This window comes from Phyllostomus hastatus, unplaced genomic scaffold (genome assembly GCF_019186645.2).
Source record: "Phyllostomus hastatus isolate PE091 unplaced genomic scaffold, TTU_PhHast_1.1 phas_contig_17, whole genome shotgun sequence".
NCBI classification, from domain to species: domain Eukaryota; kingdom Metazoa; phylum Chordata; class Mammalia; order Chiroptera; family Phyllostomidae; genus Phyllostomus; species Phyllostomus hastatus.
The window spans coordinates 13,814,399-13,838,009 of NW_025333664.1; the positions used below are offsets into that span (position 1 = coordinate 13,814,399).

General features: G+C 45.6%; 1 protein-coding gene across 2 annotated transcripts in view; it reads left to right on the forward strand.

Annotated features, from left to right (window-relative positions):
• Positions 1 to 23,611, forward strand: part of CHD6 (chromodomain helicase DNA binding protein 6) — a 168,535-nt gene that overhangs the window by 135,172 nt on the left and 9,752 nt on the right. For both annotated transcript variants that reach the window (XM_045833464.1, XM_045833463.1), the window contains exons 27-34: positions 102 to 162; positions 12,383 to 12,443; positions 13,098 to 13,314; positions 14,759 to 14,967; positions 16,103 to 17,686; positions 20,854 to 21,005; positions 21,391 to 21,597; positions 22,605 to 23,057. In XM_045833464.1, coding sequence (XP_045689420.1) covers positions 102 to 162; positions 12,383 to 12,443; positions 13,098 to 13,314; positions 14,759 to 14,967; positions 16,103 to 17,686; positions 20,854 to 21,005; positions 21,391 to 21,597; positions 22,605 to 23,057 — 2,944 coding nt within the window. The remainder of the gene's footprint in view (positions 1 to 101; positions 163 to 12,382; positions 12,444 to 13,097; positions 13,315 to 14,758; positions 14,968 to 16,102; positions 17,687 to 20,853; positions 21,006 to 21,390; positions 21,598 to 22,604; positions 23,058 to 23,611) is intronic.

The window sequence follows — 23,611 nt, forward strand, 5'->3', positions numbered from 1 at the left end:
GTAATTTAGGGGGTTTTCTTACAAGCACCCTGGTTGCCAAAGAGCTCCTAGGTGGTGTGGGAGTCCTTTTTATTTATTTATTTACTTCTACTTTTACTTAGAGGCAACGTGGATAAAGAAGACAACACTGAAGACAAAGCAGACGGCCTCCAGAAGCAGACGGTGAGTCAGATGCGCTGTCTGGGCCGTCCCTGCTGTCTGTAACGCGAAGGGGCAGGTCCCCGTCTCAGCCGTGGTCTTGGGCAATTCGATCGCATTGCATTTTCCACAACATTTTATTATGAAAGTTGTCAACATACAGACTGCATTGTGCTCTCATCCTAAAGAAACTTTTAACTTTGAGGCAACTGTAGATTCTTGGCATGATTGTAAGAAACAATACAGAGTGATCCCTGTACCTTTTATATCCATTTCCCCACCTGCGAACCTCTCGTTGAAACTAGCGCTCACTATCACAACCAGGGTGCTGGCGTTGATGACAGCCCTGACATTTCCACCGCCACAGAGGTCCCTCGTGTTGCCCTTCTAGCGCCACCTCTGCTCCCTCCTGCCTTCACCTCCTTCTGAACCCCGGGCAGCCACTAACCTGTTCTCCATTTCTGTAATTCTGACGTTTTAGGAATACCATATAAATGGAATCGTCCAACGTGTAATCTTTGGGTATTGGCTTTCATCATTAAGCAGAGTTCCCCGTAGGTGGTTGTCTGTAACCAAAATTAATTCCTTTTTGTCCCTGAGTTGTGTTCTGTGCTGTGGAGGCATCACAGCTTGTTTCAGCCCTCGTCCACTGAGGGGCACTGCGCTGTCTCTGGGTTTCGACTGTTGCCACTACCGCTGTCAACATCTCCACACAGATTTCACGTGAACGTGCACTTCTGTTTCTGTGGGATAAATGTCAGGAGTATGATTGCTGGGTGATATGGCAGCTACATGTTTCGGGTTTTTTATGAAACTGTTTTCCAGAGTGTCGGTTCCATTTTGTATTCCCATCAGCAGTGTGTCCTCACTCTCACTGGCTTTTGTGTTGTCACGGGTTTAATGGAGCCATTCTGATAGGTATGTAGTGCCATCTCATGGTCTCATTTTCTTCTCCCAAGCGGCTAGTGGTGTTTACTCTCTTTATCTGCTGAACTTCCCTGTGTGTGCCTCTTCGGTACAATGCTCCTTTGTGTCCTTTGCCCATTTTCTGATTGCATTGTTTCTTTCTTTGTTTCACTGTTGATTGTTCTACATGTATTTTAAATACTAGTCTTCTGTGAAGTATATGGTTGGCAAATATTTTCTCTCATCCAGTAGTTTGTCTTTTTATCTTGTTCATTGTCTTTTATAGAACAAAAGTTTTTGATTCTGATGAAATCCAGCTTTCAGTTTTTCCTTTTATAGATCATGTTTTTTGGTGTCAAATCTAAGAACTCTGCCGAGATTTAGATGCCGAAGATTTTCTTCTATTTTTTTCTAAAATTTTTTTAGCTTTGCATTTGAGTCTGTGATCCATTTTAAGTTAATTTCTGTACGAAAGCAGAGGGCTAGATCATTTTCTTCACCCTTCGACATCCAGTGGTCTGGAACTGCTTGTTTCTAAAAGCTGTCTTTCCTCCAGGGAACTGCACCTGCTCCTTTGTCAGAAAGTCAGTCGAACACAGTTGTGCGGATCTGTTCTGGGTTCTCTGTTCTGTTCCTTTGATCTATTTATTATACATCAACAGCATGTGTTTTGATTACTGTAGCTATGTAATAAGTTATAAATTGGATAGACCGATTCATCTCGTTTCTTTTTAAAAATTATTTTAGTGTTCTTGTTCCTTTGCCTTTCCATATAAGTTTTAGAATAACCTTACCTATAGCTACAGAAATTCTTGATGCAATTTTGATAGGAATCGCATTAAACCCACATCACTTTGGGGAAAATTTACACCTTTACTATATTGTGGGTTTTGTTTTGTTTTGTTACTATATTGAAGCTTACTATATATCTTTCCATTTATATGAGTTCTAGGAGATTTTTGTAGGTCTCTTGAGATTTCTGTGTCAACAAACATGTCATCTGCAAATAGGCAGTTATGTGCTTTCCTTCCTGATCTGCATGCCATGTATTTCCTTTGTTTGCTCTGTTGCACTGTCTGGAACATCCAGCATCGTGTTGAACGGGAGGGATGAGAGCAGACATCCTTGCCTTGTTTCTGATGTTAGGAGTTAGGCATTCAGTTCTTCATCATTAAATAGAATGATAGTTGTAGAGTTTTTGTAGATGTCCTTTACTGAAGATGAAGATATTCTCCTGTATTCCTGATTTTCTGGTATCATGAATGGATGTTGAATTTTGTCAGATACACTATTTGTGCCAATTAATATGGTCATGTGATTTTTCTTATTTAGCCTATTAATATGGTAGTTTACTTTGATTGATTTTCCAGTATTGAACCAGCTTTACATCCCTGGATAAACCAGGATAAACTCCACTTGGTCATGGTGCATGGTTTTTGTTGTTGAATTCTATTTGCTCTAATATATTCTTAAGGATTTTTGCATCTCTGTTCATGAGGGACATTGGTCTGTGGTTGACTTTTGGTTCTGTCTTTGGTTTTGCTCGAGGTCATGGTAGCCTCATGGAGTGAAGTGGATGTGCCCTTTCCTCCTGCTTTCTGATGGAGGTTGTCTAGAATTGGTATTAATTATTTAAATGTTAAGTAAGATTCGCCAGTGAAAACATCTGGACCTGGAGAGCCCTTTTGGGGGAGTTTTTAAATTATAAATCCAGTTGTCTTTTATATTGGATAAGTTTTGATCATTTATGTTTTTCAAGACATTGATCTGTTTCATCTGAGTTGTCAAATGTATGTGTGTTCAGTTCAGAATATTCTATTTTCCTTTTGATGTCTGCAGAATTTGTGGTGAAATTCCCTATTTCATTCCTGATATTGGCGGTTTTCCTTTGTTTGCCTTGCTAGAGATTTGTCTACTTTATCTTGTGAAAGAATCAATTCTTCATTGCATTAATTTGCTCTATTGTTTTTGTTATTTTTTAAAGATTTTATTTATTAATTTTTAGAGAGAGGGAAGGGAGGAAGAAAGGAAGGAAGGAAGGAAGAAAACTTAGATGTATGAGAGGTACAACAATAGGTTGCCTGGTCCCCTAACTGGGGACCCAGCCTGCAACCCAGGCATATGCCCCGACTAGGAGTCGAATCGGCACCCTTTGGTTCACAGGCCAGCACTCAGTCCGCTGAGCCATACCAGCCAGGGCTGTTTTTCTGTTTTTAATGGCACTGATTTCTGCTCTTTATTATTACCTTCCTTCTACTCGCTTTGGTTTTATTTTCCTCCTTATCTAGATTTTTGGGGTGGGCACTTAGATCACTGATTTGAGGCTTTCTCTCTTGTTTAATGCGTATATTCAGTGCTGTACATTTCCCTCTCAGCATTGCTTTAGTTGTGTCCCACAGATTTTACTATGTTGTAGTTCCATTTCCAATTTATGTGTTTCAAAAAAATTTCTGTTGAGACTTCCTTTTTGAACCATGGATTATTAGACATGTATAATTTAGTTTTCAGTGGAGACTTACCCGTTATTTTTCTGGTTTTGATTTCTAGGTCGATTGCATTGTGTTCAGAAAGCATGCTCTGTAATTATTTCAATTGTTTTAAATTTGTTAAGGCTTGTTTTATAGCCCAGGATATGGTCTATCTAGTATGTTCTACGGGCACTCAAAAAAAATGTGTATCATGCTATTGTTCAGTGGAGTGTTGTATAAATGTCACTTTAGATTCTGTTGGTTGGTACTGTTGTTGAGTTCTGTGTCCTGGCTGATTTTCTGTCTGGTTGTTTCATCAGTTTTTGAGAGCGGAGTATTGAAGTCTCCAACTAGAATTATGGACTTGTCTGTTTCTCCTTCCAATTCTATCAGATTTTGATTTACATATTTTGCAGCTCTGTTGTTTGGTGTATACACATCTAGGATTTATGTCTTCTTGGCGGATTGACTCTGCTATCATATAATGTCTCCAATAGTTTTTTATGCTCTGAAGTTACTTTATCTGATATTATTATAGCTACTTCTGGTTTCCTTATTAATGTTTATATGATATCTTTTTCTGTGTTTTTACTTTCAGCCTACTTTTATCATTATATTTGAAGTGAGTTTCCTATAAACAGCATATAAATATGTCACATTTTTTAATGCATTCTGCCAGTCTCTGTCTTCTGGTCAGTATATTGAGCCATATACAGTTAATGTAAATTGATACCTATAGGCTGAAGTCTGACATTTTATTGTTTTCTCTGCTTTTGAATTCTCTGTTTTCTTTTTCCTGCCTTCCTCTGGGTTACTGGAATATTTTCTCACAGCTACTTTTTGATTTAACTGTATCTTTATAGCTTTTTAGTGATTATTCTAGGTATTTTATTATATATACATAATATATCACAGTCCTCTAGTATCTTCATTTTACCAGTTCAAGTGAAGTGTAGCACTTGTAGTTTCTGCCTTTCGCCCTTCCCAATTTATAATATAACTGTTATATATTTCTCCTGTATACATTTAGGATCGTATCAGACATTGTTTTAATTTTTGTTACAACTATCAAATATAATTTAGAAAATGCGAGAGGAGAAGTAAAGGCTACTTTACTTACCCATATTTTTGTGGTATGGTCTTTCTCCTTCGTGGTGTTCCAACTGTCCTGTTCAGAGAAATTCCTGTAGCCGTTCTTTCAGGGTATTTCTGCTGGTGACAGTTCTCTTAGTCTTTCTTTATCTGAGATGTCTCAATATTCCCTTCGTTCCTGAAGGATATTGGCTTGGCCAAAAAGTTCATATGTTTTTTTCCGTGAGATGGCTCTTGTAGTACTTTGTTGTCTTTAACTTCATTTGAAACAATTTTGTTAGATTGTGTTGTGACTGCTGCCATATCAGTGTGCGTTTTAAAAAAATCAAAATTGGTAAATTTTTCTGTAGCCATTTTAATATTGAAGGTGGAAGAAAATATGCAACATTTTCAGCATATTATGCTTTATTATTTCAAGAAAGGTAAAAACGCAACTGAAATGCATAAAGAGGATTGTGCAGTGTGTGGAGAAGGTACTGTGACCGATGGAACGTGTCTCCAGTGGTTCGCGAAGTTTCGTGCTGGAGATTTCTCACTGGATGATGTTCCACCGTCAGGTTTACCAGTTGAAGTTGATAGCAATCAAATTGAGCCATTAATTGAGAACAATTAATGTTATCCCACACGGGAGATAGCCAACATACTCAGAATATCCAAATCAATAAAGTTATTGGCGAAAATGAAAAAATGTGTCTTTTGTTTTATGGAAAACCCCATATAGACTTTTTGGCCAACCCCGGATTTTCACTGTGTATTCTTGGATTATCCAGAATTCTGGGTTGGCAGTTGTGTTTTTCCTACTCTTGAAAAACATTGCGCCACTTCCTTCTGGCTTCCGTGGTTTCTGGTGAGAAATCCACTGTCATTCAAGTTGTTTTTCCCCCATTGGTAAGGTGTCTTCTCTCTTGATGCTTGCGAGATTTTTTTTTTGTCTTTAGTTTTCAAGAAGTTTAACTGCGTTGTTAACTTACATTGTTACTGTGGCTTTCCTTGCCTTCTTGAATCTGTAGGTATGTGTCTTTTGTCAAATTTGGGGAGTTTTCAGCCGTTGTTTGTTCAAGCCCCTTTCCCTCCCCTTCTAGGTCTCTGATGATACCAGTGTCAGATCCCGTGTTACTGTCCCTCGGGCCCCTGAGGCTCTGTTTAATTATTTTCAGTCTTTGTCACTGTTGTTCACATTGGGTACTTTCTGTTCCTCTGTCTTCTAGTGTACTGATTCTTTTCTTTCTCCATTCTGCTGTTGAGCCTATCCATTGAGGGTTCTTTATTTTTTATTTATGTATTTTTGGTTATTGTATTTTTCCTACATAAAACTTCCCTTTGGTTCTTTGGATTTTGTTTCTTTGATGGAACCTTTTGTTCTCATTAGTGGTGAGTGTGCTCAGGATTACTCATTGATGACTGCTTTCAATTCTTCTGTCAGATAACTATATATAAATCTGTCATTTCAGTGTTAGCATCTGTTGATTATCTTTTTTAATTCACTTTGAGATCCTCCTGGTTCTTGGTATGGTGATTTTTGAGAGAAACCTGGACATTTTGGTTATTATATTGTGAGACTCAGAACCTTATTTAAAACTTCTGTTTTGGCTGACTACCTCTGACGTCTCTTTCAGGGGAACAGTGAGTGTGTGCCGCTCCACCTTGTTACCACCCGGTGGGAGTAGAAAAGTTCACGTTCCCAGTCAGCCCCTGCTGGCACCCGGGGCGGCGAGGGGCGGTTTCTCATTACTGCTGGGCAGAAACGGAAGTTCAGCTCTCTGCGTAGTCTTTGCTGATGTCATGAGCGGGGGTGGGTATCTCACGACTGTCAGGGATGAAAGTCCCACTCCCTGTTGGCTCTTTGACACCACCCCAGCAGGGGAGTGGGCTTCCTTATCACAACCTGGGGAAGGCAGAAGTCCAGATTCCTCACTCAGCCCTGGCTGGTGTGGGCATCCTGAGCCACAGCTGGTTCTGTCATTGGCCTGGAGTATAGTGGGTATTGTCCTAACACTTTGTGTGTTTTTAACTTCCCCTTTCCCTGGTCCTTTGCTAGAGCAGGCTTTTTTGGAAGGTATTTGTTTGTTTTTGTTTTTGTCTGCACCATTTGTCATTTCCAGGTGGCCAGCTTCTTTACCTCCAAATCTCGGATATATGATGCAATGAAGAAGACCCAGAGAACTCACCACTGTGTCATTCCTTGTGTCCCAAGCTCGCTAGGTGATCTGCCTTCTCTTTACCTTTCAGAGTTTTCTGGTGATGTTTGTTTTACGAATAGTGTTATAGTGCTCAGAGACGCACAGTTGTGCTTAGAGTGAGGAATGAAGAAATGGGCATCTCCCCAGCAGCAGAAGTCTGCACTGCATTTTACAAATGAGTTTGTGGGACTTGGCCTAAGAGGGACTTTGCACGAGAGGACAAAACCTTACCAGGCCTCAGGCACTATTTACTGTATATTCTCTGACTTTGAGGAGCGGAGCAAATCAGCCTATTAGAATTTCGCAGATTCTGGATCCCAGAGGTTACTGTTGCATTGTCCCCAGCTTACTCCATTATCAGAATAATCTTTGCGCCCCTCCTGATCACTGCCTGAAACTCATCCGCTGTTTTCCCTAGGTTCTCATTCAGCGATCGTGGGATATTTACTTTGGCTTCCATCAGCTCTGATTCCTGTAATAGTAATAATCACATCACTTTTCCCAAAATAGGAAATAATTAATTTTCAAAGCTGTGTTTCCGTATCTCCCCCAAGGTCTGAGAAGCAGTGGATTGAGGCAAATGAGCATGAAGGGTCAGACCCCGGGCCTGAAGGAAACTGGGTTCTGGTCTTGGCAGTTAACATCCCGAATTCTGCCATTTGGACCCAGCTGACACTGTTACTTCTTTTTGTCTGGAATTTGGGATATGTTTTCCCGTGGAAAACAACTTTAGCACCAAAGAAATGAAAGTAATACCTTGTACTCATGTAGAACCTGACTCTTTCCAAAGCACTTTTTCCGCTCGTTCCCTTTGATTTTCATCTCAGCCATGTGAGGTAAACACTTCAGACGTCACTGCCTGCCTTTGAGAGCTGAGCACAGTGGGCCCCAGAAGTTAAAGGACTGTGCCAAATGCTCACAGCTACTAGATGTTGGAGTTCAGACTAGACGTGGCCTCAATATCCGGGCATTCTTTTTCCCAATCGAGTATTCTTTTCATAATCACGGAAGTACAAAGCATTTCAGCTGCCCATACATGTGCCTTCCCCCAAGCGGCAGCTTCTATGAAAAGGCAGCTGCCGGGCCAGCTGCAGGCCAGGCCCTGCGAAGAGCTGGTCCCAGTACAGTCTACCTGCTTAAGCACTCGGTCTTTGACCTTGGAGAGCTCCGGGCACGGGGTTGTGTAGCAGAGCTGATACAGTAACTTGTTTTCTTACAGTAAGGGAAAACTCCTCTGGAACCATGTTTTGGTTCATTTATAAAATTAATGCCTGTATTATTTATTTTGCTCTTCAAACCCCTAAAACCTGGGCTATAAAAATAATATAACCAAAAGCAGATTAAATGGAGAATGGCTTCCCCAGACTTTGAGGTGGACAGATTATATAACAGATTAAGCTCCACTTACATAGAAGCACGGCCGGCATCGGAAGCAGGCCTGGTGCCCTCTCACCCCACACCTCCTGCGCTGAAGACGCTGGCTGGGCGTTTCCTGCTCCCGTTTCTGTCCTCAGGCAGATCGGCAGGCGGGTTGACGAAGCCCAGAGAGCCTGTCATCCAAGACTAGTGTAATTTATCTGAATTACACGGACCTGCGCATAGAAGGATTAACAGCTAACAGAGTGGAAGAATCTCAGCATTGCAAGGAGCCCTGGCACACGTCTGAGTAGCCTCTGCGTGTTCTGGCCCCTCCACAACTCTGCTGTCAGGGGGTCAGGCACTTCCAGGAGTCCGCGGGAAGGAGTCCGTGGGGAAGAGGAGGGATGCGCTGCCTTCCCAGGAAGCCCGTGTCATTGTTGGGTGGTACTTCCTCATGTTGACCCAGATATTTGGCTGCCAACTGATTCCATAGATTGTGTCCAGTTTTCTTTGTTATTGCAAAGAGCAAAGCTCTTCTTTCTTTTCTCTCCGATAGTATTTTAAATTCTTGGGGCCAAATAGCAACCTTAATCTCTTTAAATCTCTTTGCAGGTAAAGTATCCCTAGTTCTCTGCCTTTCTTCATATCACATCGTCACCAGACTCCTCACTACTCTGGCGCCTTCCAGAGCACACTGTGACAGTTGTCTCCTTAAAACGTGGCGGGCAGAGGATCACAGAATGTTACAGTTAAAGAGGACATTTGAGAAGATCTGGTCTCCTCCCTTTCCCCAGCCTCTCTGTTTCAATACCAAAAGAACTTTGGCAAACAGATTTCAGGCACAGCTGGAGTCCATGAACTACAGAAACTTCCAAAGCAGTCTAAAAGTTTACTTGTGTTTGGAATGGTTTGGAGCCTGGAATTATAAATGCAGTCTTTCTCTACCAAACCTTGTGAGATTAACATTTCTGTGAACAGAAGTAGCAAGTACTGGTACAACTTGCACTGCTGGAGTCTTGTTGTGATAGTGTGTCTTGTCCTTGCTCCGTAGCTGTTCCTCCTCCAGGTGCCTCTGAAGCCAGGTCTGTGTGAGGGGGGTGTTGTCATCTGCACAGTGAGCTTGGGAAAAACTCTTCGGGAGAAATAGGCCTGAAATGGTCTGATCCCGTTGTGAAGAAATTTCGGTTAGGCACTGAGAACTCACTCTTATGAGTCAAGAGTTTGAGGGTTCTCTGAACTCAAACAGTAGTTTTGAGTGTGGAGTACTTACAAGCTCACAAAGCATGTTTCCCCATCAGTTAGTCATTATTCTGATTTCTATACCAGAAAAGAGGAAGCTCAAATAGTTTTTTTATTTTTGTTTAATCCTCGCCCGAGGATATGTTTTTATTGATTTGAGAGACAGACGGACAGCATCAGTCGGTTGCCTCTCATATGCACCCCCACCGGGGATCAAACCTACAATGTAGGTATGTGCCCGGACTGGGAGTCAAACCCGCAACCTTTTGGTGTACAGGATGATTCTCCAACTAACTGAGCCACACAGCCAGGGTTTAAATAGCTTTAGTCAGCCACTTTTGACGTGTACCATCTTTCACAGCACCTTCTCCACACACTGCACAAATCATATTTTGCATTTCAGTAGTGTTTTTACTTTTCTTGAAATAATAAAGCATAATATGCTGAAAAGTTACGTATTTTCTTCCATCTTCAATATTATAATAACTAAACAAAAATTTGCCAATTTTGATAAGTTTTTTTAAATGCTTGCTAATATGGGAGCTGTCACAACACAATCTAACAAAATTGTTTCAAGTGAAGTTAAAGACCACTAAGTGTTACTAAGAGCCATCTTACAGAAAAGGAAAAAAATGAACTTTTAGCCAACCCTGCAGCTGAAAGACGGAAATACTGTGTGATTGCCTAGGAGTTGGGGCTGCTGATTAGTATTTCCTCAGTCCCGGCTCCCACTGGTTGGACGTTTGCTTTGTGCCGGCAGATTAAACACTTTACGTGATTGACTCATTTGCACCCCCCAGTCACCCTATGAAGTATCTCCACTTTACAAATAAGGAAATGAGCTTGAGAGAGATCAAAACATCTTGTCCCAGGCCAAAGGACTCCAAAGCACGCATGTGCTAAAGATGGAGAAAGTGCCTGTCGTGGCCCGTTTCCTTTTTTGTGACGATCTTGTCGTCACACTCTCTGGGACCCTTCCCTCTGAAATGGCTGGTTCACACCTTTTTGAAGGTGATGTTTCTTCCTGACTGCTTCATGCAGACAGAACTTGAGAGACCACTGAGGGTTGAACCGCATCCTCTCATGCGGACCTTCAGGGTGCTGCTGTGGCCCCAGCCTGCCCCGGCTCACCCCCATGAAGTGGTCATTCACTAAGGTTAGGACATCTTTTCCACTTGGGCTCCTGGTAAACCAGCTAGTTCTCCTCCATTCTGTCATTTCGAGAGAGAGGAAGTGGTGCCTCCCAGAGAGGGCACGGTTCGGAAAAGGGCACTTGACGTTTCCTCACTGGGCACCGATCGGAACCGTTGGATGGACCAAAGAGAAAGCTGGGTGCCTCGCAGCAAGCTGGGAGCCAGCCCTGCAGGCTTGGGGCATGGTGGTGTGCACGGCAGTGTCCCGAGTGTCATCACAAGGGGCGTGACAGCTCTGGTGCCTGACTCCCACACTTTACAGGCAGTAGGACACCTTCAGTCTGAAAGGGTCTGTAATTACAAATTTCGGCATCCAAAGGATCTCTATAGACATTATAGGGATACTGAAAAATGTTTTGTGGCCGGAAAGGATATAAGGCATGGCGGTGGTCGGTTACATTTTGCTCATTTTTTAGCCACCTGTAAACAGTGGAAGGGGGTGAGATGGCATACATAAGTGTGCCTTCCGAATGGTGCAGCGGACCATCCCACGGCTCCCACTCCTCGCAGAAGTTAGATGGTCGGAAACAGCTGGGCCAAGGCAGAGAGGTTAAACTGGCATTCTCTGATTCTAAGTATGTTTCTCTCTCTAGAACAGGCGTTCAGCCGCCCTGTCCTGTCACTCCTTTTTTCATAGCTGGTGGTTGAAAGTGTAGGCCCTCATCCGACTGCTGTGTTTGCAACCCGGCTCTTCCACTTACTGGCTGTGTGACCTTGGGCAAGCTACAGAACCTTTCTACGGCTTGTGGGCTGTAAAATGTGGGTAGTGGTAGTGTCCACCTCGTGAAGCAGTCGTGGGAAATAAGTAAGATGTCACGTACAGGGTCTCGTGTGGTGCTTAAGTAACATGTAATTCTCAGTAATGTCAGCTATTCTAGTGAGAACGAAATGCATTCAGAAAATGGGCCTCATTCCTCTTTGCCTTTTCAGAGTTTCCTCCTGCATGTCCTTCCATGGTATCAGGGTCCCAAGAGAGTGGTTTGAAGTTCAACTATTGCCTGTTGTAGGTGTCCATCCATTCCTACCGTCCCTGGGGGACCGGTCCCTGTGCTGTGTGCTCATCCAGGAGGCCGCGGACGTTTTCTGTGAGGGACCAGAGGGACTGTCCTGGGCTGGGGGCCACACACAGTCTGTCACACATTCTTCTTTTAAAGTGCCATTCCTGAGACCCCGAAGGGGGTCGTGAAGGAACCCGTTAGAGTGGAGCCAGTTTGACAAATGCTCCAAGCTGGATAGGCCATGCCTGTGGTATTACTTCGGATTCATCTGGAGCCTTGGGTCGTGATTTTAATCTTAAATTCCCGGGATTTTGCACCATCGGGTCCCGTGCCCAGAGCAGTTGTGTTTTAGGGAAGTGGCGTCTGTTGCTGTGAAGTAAGCTGACCGTAGTGAACGGGAGCGTGGTACTCTTCCCCAGCAAAGATGCAGGCACAGCCTTGTGAAATGACTTTAAACTGCGAGTGATGATGGTAAAGCAAATGTATAAATTCACAGCTAAAGTAGCGTGTGTAAAGTGTAATTGCCAGGGAGAACATCCAAGTTCATCATTCCTTAAGCTGTAATTCTCTACAGGCAGGATCATTCCACACAGTCCAGGAAACCATGCTTATTTTAAACAAACTGCTTTCTGGCTCTTTTAAAACTGTGCCTAAGCGACCTTTATTTCTCAGGGACCATTTTGGTCTTTGAGATGTTCACAGACAGGAGATATCTTTTGTGTGTGTTAACTCCTTCCATATAGGACTGTCTGAGGTAGTTTCTTCTTGAGCTGCAGTTTTGCTGATGGCGTGGCCTCATTTATCCCTAGGAGAGTTCCAGCGACGGCGGTGATGGCATTTTCGGTGAAAAGAAGGATGACAGCCAGGCAGGTGAGACTATGTCCTTCTGAAGGCAAAGAAGAGTAAGGTCCTGGTTCATAGCTGTGGAGTTCATATGTAATCAGATGTTGTTTTTTAAGGAGGCTCTTTTAAAAAGCCAAGTAAGCTGACCTTCATCGAGCTCTCCTGGAGTCACATGTGGGGCCATAACGTGGCTCTGGCAGGCCTTCTCCACTTGGCGCTGCAGTTCAAAAGTGAAATCCATGGTAGTATCCGAAGTCAGGATGGAGTCTGAGAGAAACAAGGGAATCATAATTTCACTGATTTTTATTATTATTATTTAATTTTTGGTGAGGGAGAAAAGATAGGGGGATTTGGTTTGGTTTGGTTTTTCGGTTTGGTTTTCTGATTTCACATTTAATTGAGTCTTTGGCAATTGAAAGGCCTGGCTACAGAAAAGCCCATGGTTCTCCGTGGAGAAGGCCACAGAAGGTCTGCTTGTGCCTGGCCTAGAGCAGGGTCCTCGCAGCTGTTCTGCAGACAGACACGTTTGTGTTTGAGACCGTAGCCAGCCACAGCCAAGTAGTTTCTAAAGCGAAGCTGCAGCTTCACCAGCTGTGCCTAGCTCCTGAGCTCATCCAGTCCCTGAGTCACCTCTGTTTTGCTTCTGTTTGTAAATACTAATGTCCTCACTGATGTTTGAAGCCCAGGATGGCTCCGACCCAGACAAATCGCCCTGGCCCGTGTCGTCCGCGCTCACAGCTCGGCTCAGGCGGCTGGTCACTATTTACCAGCGCTGCAACCGTAAGGAGCTCTGCCGGCCTGAAATGCTGGGCCCCAGTAACCAAGGATACTGGGTCCAGGAAGAGATGTTCAGGAGAACCTCAGAAATGGACCTCATCAACAAGGAAGCCCAAAAGAGGTAAAGCCAGTGGCCGAGACGGCGTGCTAAGCTGCCCACTGGGTGAAGGGGACAAACAGGAAAGCCGGTAGCTGGAGGACACGTGTCCTCCAGGATTAACTAGAGTCGGCCTCCGAATGTTACGGCTTCCTCTAACTGCTGCGGTGTCTGATGAGATCTAGGGCCCCTCTGTTCACAGTGCCCAGACTTTTATGGTTTTCCAGCTTGACCCCCTTCCCTGAGTTGGACCACATCTCTGAGGGTGGGGTTTAAGAGCCCCATGCTGGGGAAAAGTGACAAAAGGCGTATATCAGACCCTGTTCTTTCAGCAGCAGGGTGAGGAGTGTGCGTTGAAGCTGTCTTCTTATAGCCACCAGTCCTTGTCAGGCCTCTGAGAACAATCAGTACCATAAAATGCCAGCCTAGAAGGAAGATATAAATTGCCAGGAATCACTTGCCAGTGTGAGAATTAAGCTAAAAATGGCCCAGAAGGCCAGCACAGGCTAGGGTTGACGCCTCCAGGAAAATTAACGACGCTGCAGTTCCGAGTCTCTCTGTCTCTCCATCCCTCTGGCGTAGCATCCAGTGAATTAAAACAGCATCACATGGCACATTCACTCACTTCTTTGCACGCCTTCCGGCTTTATGAAATTTGGTGACTCGGGAAATATTTCTTCCCTCTTTCACAGCTCCAAAGAGAAGAGCCAGAGCCCCATCCTGCCTGCTTCTCACTCTTCCCCCGACCTCCTTGTCACGCTGCCTAGCTCACTCCCTCCGGGGTGAAGCGTGTGCTGCCCAAACCCCCATGAAGACCGGTGGAGTGTGATCATTCAACTCCCTCAAGTCGCTGTCTCAGTCCTACAGGACATAAACACGAGAGAACCTTTGCGTTCTAGAGAAAAAGTGGATGTGGACAACCTGCCTACAGAGCAGGAAGAAAGCCGATGCGCAGTCGGGGTCCAGGGGGGCGTGTGGCTGAGGGAGGCGCTTCTCTTCTCTGGCCCAGTTGCCTCGTCTGTAAAATGAAGGAGGTGAATTTAATGGTCTGGAAGGTTCCTCCAGGATTCCGTAGTTCTAGGATGTCATACAGGGGAGGAAAAATAATGTAAAATGTTTAGCCATAAATGGTATTATAAAAATGTCTCCCACAAGAGGAAATAAATTAGTAACTTTCTCAGGTTGATGAATCAGGAGGTCACAGATGTGCAGACATGGTTGAGAAGCTGCGAGGTAAACACCAGAAGAGAGCCGAAAGGTTCGAAATGCTGGTCGGATGACAGGCTGTTTTCAGTGTAAGCCTCTCGTCCCAACTTAACTTAAATAAAAATAAACGATAAAACAGACATGCTAGATTTACCGGCTTTCCTAACTTCGCAGGCACTTCAGGAGGTATTGAATAAGTTAGCTGTTGGTTTTTTAAAAAGAAGGAAAAACAGCTCCCCTTCCCTTTCTGATTAACTCTCAGGTGGACCAGGAGGGAGCAGGCAGACTTCTACAGAACGGTGTCTTCCTTTGGCGTAGTTTTCGATCAAGAGAAGAAGACGTTTGACTGGACACAGTTCCGCATCCTCTCCCGTCTGGACAAGAAGTCTGACGAGAGCCTGGAGCACTATTTCTACAGCTTCGTGGCCATGTGCCGGCACGTCTGTCGTCTGCCCGCGTGGAAAGATGGCGGTGAGGCAACTCTCTGTCCTGGTATCTCAGATGAGATCAGGAGAGAACACACTTATTTTCAAGGTTTAGAATTATTTTTGGTATAATTATAAAAGTGGAGTCTAGCTGAAAATTTCAGGTGAAGGCAAGTGAGTTTTCACAAATGTATGAACTCCAAATTGGGTCCACCTTCATAAAATGAAAGCCCTCTCCCAAAATGATGTAACTCCAACAGAAATTGGAATTCAGAGTAAAACCTCACAGAAATATTGGGACTACTATGAATTACCTCTTCCAAAGTATCATTTTATGTTATTTTATTTTTTTAAGTCTCATGGAGATTTACCCTTCTGTGAACTCGGCACCTTCCATAGATTGAATCTGAATAACTGTGTTTGCTCACGTGTTGACTTGTAACCAGAGAAAGGGGGCGGCTGTCGTTGAGACATCCCCTGGTCTGATGGGGGGCCTTCTCTGAGATTTCGTCCTGGTTGGAACTCTCTGCCGCAGCCCCCTCGAGGCCCTCTTCAGCCTCCTGCTTGCAGATGAACTTGCCCTGGGCCATGTGGCTCTGCTGTAGGAAAGCTAAACCATACATTGAGCCCACCCAGCTTGGGTGCCGGGATGTTGGCAGCACGCACAGATGCCCCAACTTTTGCCCCGTGTGGCACGGTTAGTGTGTTTTCATTAAAGCCAGAGCTCTGCATAGATTGGGAAGATCTGGACCTTGGAGTCCCACTGACAAGACCTGGATTTGAATCCTGCTTCTGCCACCTTGAGCAGGCTAGCTTATCTGGCATCTTCCCTTATCCTCGTAACAGGACAGTGTTGGTATATCACAGAATTTTTGTGAGAACTAAAGAACGTGTGTAAAGTACCTAGTGCGGAGGGCACATAGTGCGTGCTTGCCGATGGGGAGCTCATCTCATTCCCGCAACTGCGGTTCTCATGCTGTTCTTTGACCCTCGCTGGGTCTGTCCGTGTTTCACAACGACTTTCCATTCTCTCAGCTTTTCATTTCAGCAGGGGCATGCACGCCTGGCACTGCCGTGCTGAGGAGTCGGGGAGCTAAGCTGTTAGACCAAAGAGCAAGGACTTGGGGCAGCCAGTGCCCGAGGGCTACCTGAAGTGATGGGCTCTCCGTTTGCCTTTCCAGGTCCCCCAGATCCCGCCATCTATGTTGAGCCCATCACTGAGGAACGGGCCGCAAAAACCCTGTACCGCATCGAACTGCTGCGGAAGGTCCGAGAGCAGGTGCTGACGTGCCCTCAGCTGCACGAGCGCCTCCAGCTGTGCAGGCCCAGCCTCTACCTCCCAGTGTGGTGGGAGTGCGGGAAGCATGATCGGGACCTGCTCATCGGCACCGCCAAGCATGGGCTGAACCGCACTGACTATTACATCATGACCGACCCCCAGCTGTCCTTCCTGGACGCCTACAGAAACTATGCCCAGCACAAACGGCCTGACGCCCAGTCTCCGGAAAGTCTCTGTTGCCTTTACCAGACCAACTCCAAACTGTATGAATCCCTTACATATACACAAATGAGCAGGACTTCAGAGTCCCTTGAAAATGAACCTGAGAATCTTGGAAAAATCGAAGGCAGAGAGGATCCCCTCGGTCCACCTGGGGGCAGCTTACCTGACATGACTTGTGAGAACTTTATTTCCAAAGTTCAGAATGTCATCTCCATCGGCCACGATGAAAGTCTGCTGCCTGAGTCCTTGGAGAGCATGATGTACGGTAAGAAGGTGCTCAGCCAAGAGCCAGGCTCTCTGCAGGAGAGCCCAGGTGCCAACGCGGAATCCAGACCGGATGCCATTGCCATCTCAGCCAGCAAAGAGGCGAACTGCCCGCCTGGTGGCCATGAGGCAGAAGGAGCTTCGGGCTCCTCCCTCATGGATAGTCTGGAAGCAGGAGTAGCTCAGATGAACATTAAAAATGGAAATCATCTGTTGATGTCTCTTGCAGGAGAGGAGGACCTCTGCTGCAGGGAGGCAGGGCAGAGACCTGAAAGCATCGGGCAGTTAGAAGCCAAGTGCTTGGCCTCCCCTTCCTTGGATCAAGGGAATGAAAGTGGGTTTGTTGATATGTGTAACCTTAGTGTCTATGACTCCAAAAGAAACCTGTCATCAGAGCAGCAATTAATTGATTTATTAGAAAACAAAAGTTTAGAAAGTAATTTGATTCTGAGTCGGAACCACAGTGATGAGGAGGAGGAAGAGGAGGAAAACGAAGAGGAAAGCTTGGACGTGGCAGCAGGCGTGAGGGGGAGGCCGGGGGTTTTGCCTCTGACCCAGCCCACCGCTCACATGCCAAGTGAGAGGAGCCGAGGCTTCCACGTAGACGGAGCCAAGAGAGGCAGCCTGGAGGCCGTGAGCCAGGATGCCCGACTGCAGGGGCCTTTTCCTCCGGCAGCCTGCCAGTGTCACTGCAAACACTTGGAGAGGTGGACCCGTGGCCTTGAGAGCGATGAATTTGAAGTGGAGAAGCCCAAGGGTTATAACCCAGATCTGTACAGAAACAAAACTAATAACATCACAGTGGAGCGGGAGCTCACTGCTCTTCCATCAGAGCCGTTTCGAGTGAAGCACGAACTTCTAAAAGACCCTTGGAGAGAAAGTGCAGAAGGGAAGAAGGGTTTCCTTACACATCCTCCTGAAGGAAGCGAGCTCAAGTCAGAAGACATGGATTTTGAGAGTAAAGATGATTATGAGAGAGATGGAAACTGCCACGGTCAAGGTACAGTAGGGGGGGCGTTGTATGTTTTGGATAAACCAGCTCTCACATGCAGGGAGGGGAGATGAGGGGGCAGTGCTGAGAGTTGTACGGCTTCTGAGACAGACCTCCTTACATTCGCCGTGTGTTTAAAACGGAAGGTCCCAGGCCTTGGTCTGAAAATGAGACCGAGTAGCTTCACTCTCGTCGTTCCAGGAAAGTGAGGGGGGTTGTAGGCCGCCATTGCCGCACCAGCCGTGTGACTGGGGCAGGCGTGTGCGTTTTACACGACAGAGGCGAGAAATGCCTCCAGATGCGGCGCTTCAGACTGTAAGCAGAACAGCCGGGGAACCTCGGGAACGCCACAGAAAAGAGAAATAAATGTGATCTTTATGGAGATGAGGAAAGATAGGACTATTTATCCATGTCATTGTCAAAACCCTGTGACTTAATGTTGGTGCATTTGATTTAGAGTCCTTTTAGTAAGTCAGCGGAAATTAAAATGAAATTATAAGTACCTCAGCAAATATAGAAATAGATTTGATTTTTTTAAGTAGGGAAAGCTTAGATAAGGGTTCAAGTTAGAAGAAATTTTAAAACTTTAAGAATCTACCCAACCTTTGGTTTTAATCACTGTGATGAGTGATTACTGTGGGAAGTCTGCTGAACCCAAGTTACACTCAACGCACCAGTGAGGTTGAGGCCAGAGGAGCTGAACCGAAAACAGCTTTTGCCCTAGCTGACTCAGGAGGGGCCAGTCTGTGACCCTGCCCATCCTCCTCACCCTAGGCCACGAAGGATGGCTGCCAATGTGAAGAATTATAAAACTCACTTTGCTATTTGAGCCCTGGCTGGTGGAGTTCAGTGGGATGAGCGCGGACTGCAAACCAGAGGGTCGCCAGTTCAATTCCCAATCAGGGCATACGCCTGGGTTGTGGGCCGGGTCCCCAGTGAGGGGTGCATGAAAGGCAACCACACATTGATGTTTCTCTCCCTCTCTTTCTCTTTCCCTGCCTCCTCTCTAAAAATAAATAAAATCTTTAAAAAAAAATAACCCACTTTGCTTTTTGAATCCTGGAGTGGAGATCAAGAAGTAATCAGTGCTTGGAAACCCAGACAGTCAAACAAGGACAGGGTTTGGAAGAGTCTGGTTTAGAGGAGAGCTGTCATGCACTGATGTTCTTTGGTGGCAGCATCAGCCTTGCCAAGCTGAGGTAGAAGGTGGCAGTGAACTTGGTAAGCTCTGGTGAGCTTGTGCATATTCGTGAGTGGAAGTCCCTTACACCAGTGCTTTAGAAAGTGCTTCCTCAGCCCTCTGCAGGGATTGTCCACACATGTGCTCCACGGAATGGAGTAGGTGAGGCAGGGAAGGTAGCCCTGTTTCTGAGACTGGGAGTCACAGCTGAAGGAGCAGTGATTGGCATGGCTGCTGGAGCCGGCCCCACATTTCTTGGCTTCTCTTCCAGGGTTGCCTCTCACTTCATTTTTCTTTTTCTGAAAACTTAAAAATCCAGCTCCTCTGCTTAAAACCATTCAGCGATGCTCCTCATGGGATCTAGAATAAAAGCCCCATTCTCTTTCATGGCATACAGGACTCAGCGTGATCTGTTGGATTCTGCCCCTTGGGCCTCATCTTTGTACCTTTTCCCTGGATGCCTTTTAGTTCCCGGCCTGTCCAGAGTGCCCTTCCCGTTGCCGCCTCATCCTCTTGGGTGCTCTCTCTTCCAGAGGCCCTCGCTCCCAGCCTTCCCTCCCCCAGTAGGGCCTTCCCTCTTGCTGCTGTCCTGGCATCTTGTTCCTTCCCCTTTACGGCACTCAGCACGGTCCATAATTGTTACTCATTTAGTATTGCTACATTTTTTGTATTCGCCGTTTTCCTTTCTTTCCCCGGGGAGCTGTAAGATCCTTGCAGGCCAGGGCCACATCTCTCTTGTGGTTCCTTCGATCCGCTGGCCTAGCAAGGGCCTGTTCATGGTTAGGGGTCTCTGCAGCTCCCCAAGACACTTGTCCAGTCAAAAGTGAAATCGGCGTGGTGCCAGGCGGGTACTTGGAACATCTGGGGAACCACTTGTAAAGCAAGTGACTGCTTCACCACTATGCTATCCACCTGAAGCTAATACACAGTAATACTGAATGTAAACCGTAATTGAAAAATAGCATTTTTTGAAAAGTGAAATCTCCATCTATGAGAGGAGATAGACATTCCTTGTCATTTCACCATGACAAGAGCTTCACAACTTTTCCTGCCCTGGGCATCTCGCTACCCTCACTCGCTCCTGTTGTTACTGGTCAGTGGGTCTTTGAATGTCCGCTGAAGCGTGAGTGGACGAGTTGCAGTTCCACTTCTTCCTGTCAGTGAAATAAATGTTCTAGGTTTCTTTGCATCATTTTTTACATGAATCACATCTGTTTCACCTTTGTTGTTCCATGACCTTTTATCCTTTTCACTAATACAGTCTGTCCCTTCAAATGCATCAAAAGTATTATAACGTTTAGTTTCCCCTTATCCACTTCACCAAATGTGAAAGCCTCTTTGTGGTTTATCTTTTCTCACTCTTGGATACACAGAAAAACATCCTTTCTCTTTTATTTTCTTGTTTTTGTTTAAGTATGGATACAAACTCTTATCAGATGACTGTATAGGTAGTCTTAGGGCAGCATCTGCCTTTATGGCTTAATTTACTTGTTTTTTTCTGGAGATAGAAGGCATGGCAGTTAATATTCAAGGAGGGATTAAGCAAAATCAAAAAGACTCATAGACATGGACAACAGTGTGGTGATTGCTGGTACGAGGGAGGAGGTATAAGGGGACTAAACAGTAATGGAAAAAATACAATAAAGATTAAATTTAAAAAATCAATTAGCATAGAATGGGAATTTTTTTTTTAAGATTTTTATTTGTTTATTTCGAGAGAGAGGAAGGGAAGGAAAAAGAAAGGGAGAGAAACATCAATATGTGGCTGCCTCTCACGTGGTCCCCACTGAGGACCTAGCCCACGAACCCAGGCAGGCATGTGCCCTGACTGGTAATTGAACCAGCGACCCTTTGGTTTGCAGGCCTGCACTCAATCCACTGAGCCACACCAGCCAGGGCCAAAATGGGGATTTTAAAAAGATCAGATGTCCTGATCTTTCAGATCACTCTTATCTCCCAGGTAGCTAATTAGTTTTTTTCTAACCTTTCTGCCCAGATTATCCAGGGAAATTCTCTGAAGAGGAGAGCAAGAGCTCAACGTCAGGCATCACAGGAGACGTAGGGGATGACCTTCAGGAAGCTCGGGCTCCCACCATCGCGCAGCTGCTCCAGGAGAAAACCCTCTATTCCTTCTCTGAGTGGCCAAAGGTATCTTCCAGTGCTTGCCTTTTTCACCCAAAACTTCTCACCTTCAAATCCTTTATTTTTACCTTTCAGAGTATTTCTGAGTAGCAGGTTCAGAGAAATGTTTTAATATCTTTACAAGGTTTTAGTATTGTAATGTTTGAACATTAAAAGTATATGCACTTGATGAATTAGACCATGAGACAAAAGTGTCAAATTGTCTTTATATTTACAGCACTGTGGCTTTAATTTTTATAGTCCAGACCGTGAAATTTATTTTAAGGCTTATAAAGTGAATACTTTTTTCTCATTAGCTCATTCTGGTTAGAAAACTCGATCTCAACAGACTTTGTGAATTTGGGTAAGTTGGTACCTATGCCTCAGAGATTTTGTCCTTTTTAAAAAATAGGATCGAGTGATAATCAACCGCCTAGATAACATCTGCCACGTGGTGTTAAACGGGAAGTGGCCCTCCAGCCAGCAGTATGAGCCCTCGGGCACACTGCCCGCCCCCGTGTTAACCGGCAGCGCTGGATCTCGAAGCAGCCTCTCGGAGCCAGAAGCAGCAGAGCACAGCTTCAGCAGCGGCGCGGCACTGGTGGCCCAGATCCAGAAGGTGAGGCCGTGAGATTGTTCTTGACCATGAAACAAGGAGCCAGGGATGCTGCACTTCTCGGCTGAGTCATTCATTCAACAAATATTTACTGAATGGATGGGCGGGGGCGTTGTTTGTTGTTTTGTTTTGTTTTGTTTTGTTTTCTGGTAAGAGCCGTCAGTGTAGGTAGAGGAATTTGGATTTTGTCCCATAGGCAGAGAAGAGCTATATTATAAGGCTTAGAGCATGCGTGATGAAAGCAGCGGTGCACAGGTTCATGGGCAGTGAGGGTCAGGAAAGAGGAGTGCCTCGGAAGCCAGGGCAGGGGGCATGTGGGGCACATGGGTGTCTGAAGAAGAGATGAGGTTGTAGACCAGGCTGGCGGCCGAGTGGACACAGACGGGGGAAACTGGCAGGCATATAAGGAAATGGCGGCATGGATGGAGTCATGTGTTCAGCACCTGGAGGACTGAGCAAATGATGGCGCCTGATAGGAATTAGGGAAATCAAAGCAGGAATGAGTTTTATTTGAGTTTCATAAAGTTGAACATAAAAGTCAAGTTGAGTTTGAGCTGTACTAACAATCATACTGGCTCTCGCTCTTGACTGTGTGGTGGAATCCACTGGGGACTCTGAAAAGCTGCTGATTCTGATTTAATTGGTCTGCGGTGTGGACTGAATATTGGAATTTGTTGGGTTTTTAACTTCCCAATTGATACTGATTTACAACCAAAGTTGAGATTCCCTAAATTATAATCTCGCAGCTGTCGCTCATGGACAAGCAGCTTTAGCAGCATCTGTAAACCTTTTAGAAATGCAGAATCTTAGGCCCACTGAAGGGGAATCTGCATTTTAACAATTTGTCCGGGTGATTTGGTGCTAAAGTTTGAGAAGTTCGAGTTAGAAGAACTTCCAAGAAGATGATTAGATATAATACGGGGCCCGTGGAAATGGGCCTGGAGACGCATCTGGCGTTCAGCCACGGAAGTGGCATTCACACCTCTCTTTCCACATGTGTGTGTTCGTAGGACAGCTTCCTGGCTCCAGTATTCACAAAGGACGAGCAAAAGCACAGGCGTCCTTACGAGTTTGAGCTAGAGAGGGACGCGAAGGCTCGGAACCTGGACCAGTTCTCTGCCCCCCATGGGCACCCCTCCATCGTCCTCAACGGCTGGCATGGGGAGTCAGCAATAGACCTCTCCTGCACAACTGAGGGGTCCCCAGGAGCCACATCCCCCTTTCCAGTGAGTGCCAGCACCCCTAAGATGGGAGCTCTCAGTTCACTTCAAGGAGCCCTCGGCATGGACTTGTCTGGAATTCTGCAAGCCGGCCTGATCCATCCAGTGACTGGGCAGATCGTCAACGGAAGCCTCAGAAGAGACGATGCCGCCACGAGGAGACGGAGAGGGAGACGGAAACATGTTGAAGGCGGGATGGACCTCATCTTTCTAAAGGAGCAGACCCTTCAGGCAGGAATCTTGGTGGGTATATGAGGCCATTAAATGAAAACATGGACCTTTCTACACTGAGCAATAAACCCTTCTTCCCCAAACACAAATTTCAGGCTTACAGCTCTTCTCCCTGTTTCAGTTGTTCTACCTATTTCCATTATGCCGCCATTATAAGTTACCCTCAGTCTTTTCTAGAAATAGGGCCCTTAACTTGCAGACAACCTGTAGAAATGAGCCAGGAGGTCTTGCCATTGCAAATAGAAACCATCCAAATCCTCCGGTGGTTCGGAAGAGCCACCGGTGGAGCATAGCCAGACAGCAGGGTTGCGTTCGTGGCAGGGTGGCTCCAGGTCAGCGGGAGCTGGGACTGGGGGAAGGATCAGGAGTGAGGACCTGCTGCGTGCTGATCCTGGCTCTACTCCTTGACTCACCGGGCGACACTGGGCTCCTCGGCCAGGCTCACGTTGCTCCTCTGTAAGGGGAGGGTCGCTGTGGGAGTTCACCAAGATGACACAAGACATTCTAAACTCACAGGGAACCGTTGCAGACGACAGAAAAGTATGGCAGCCAAGGGCGGTCCTCTT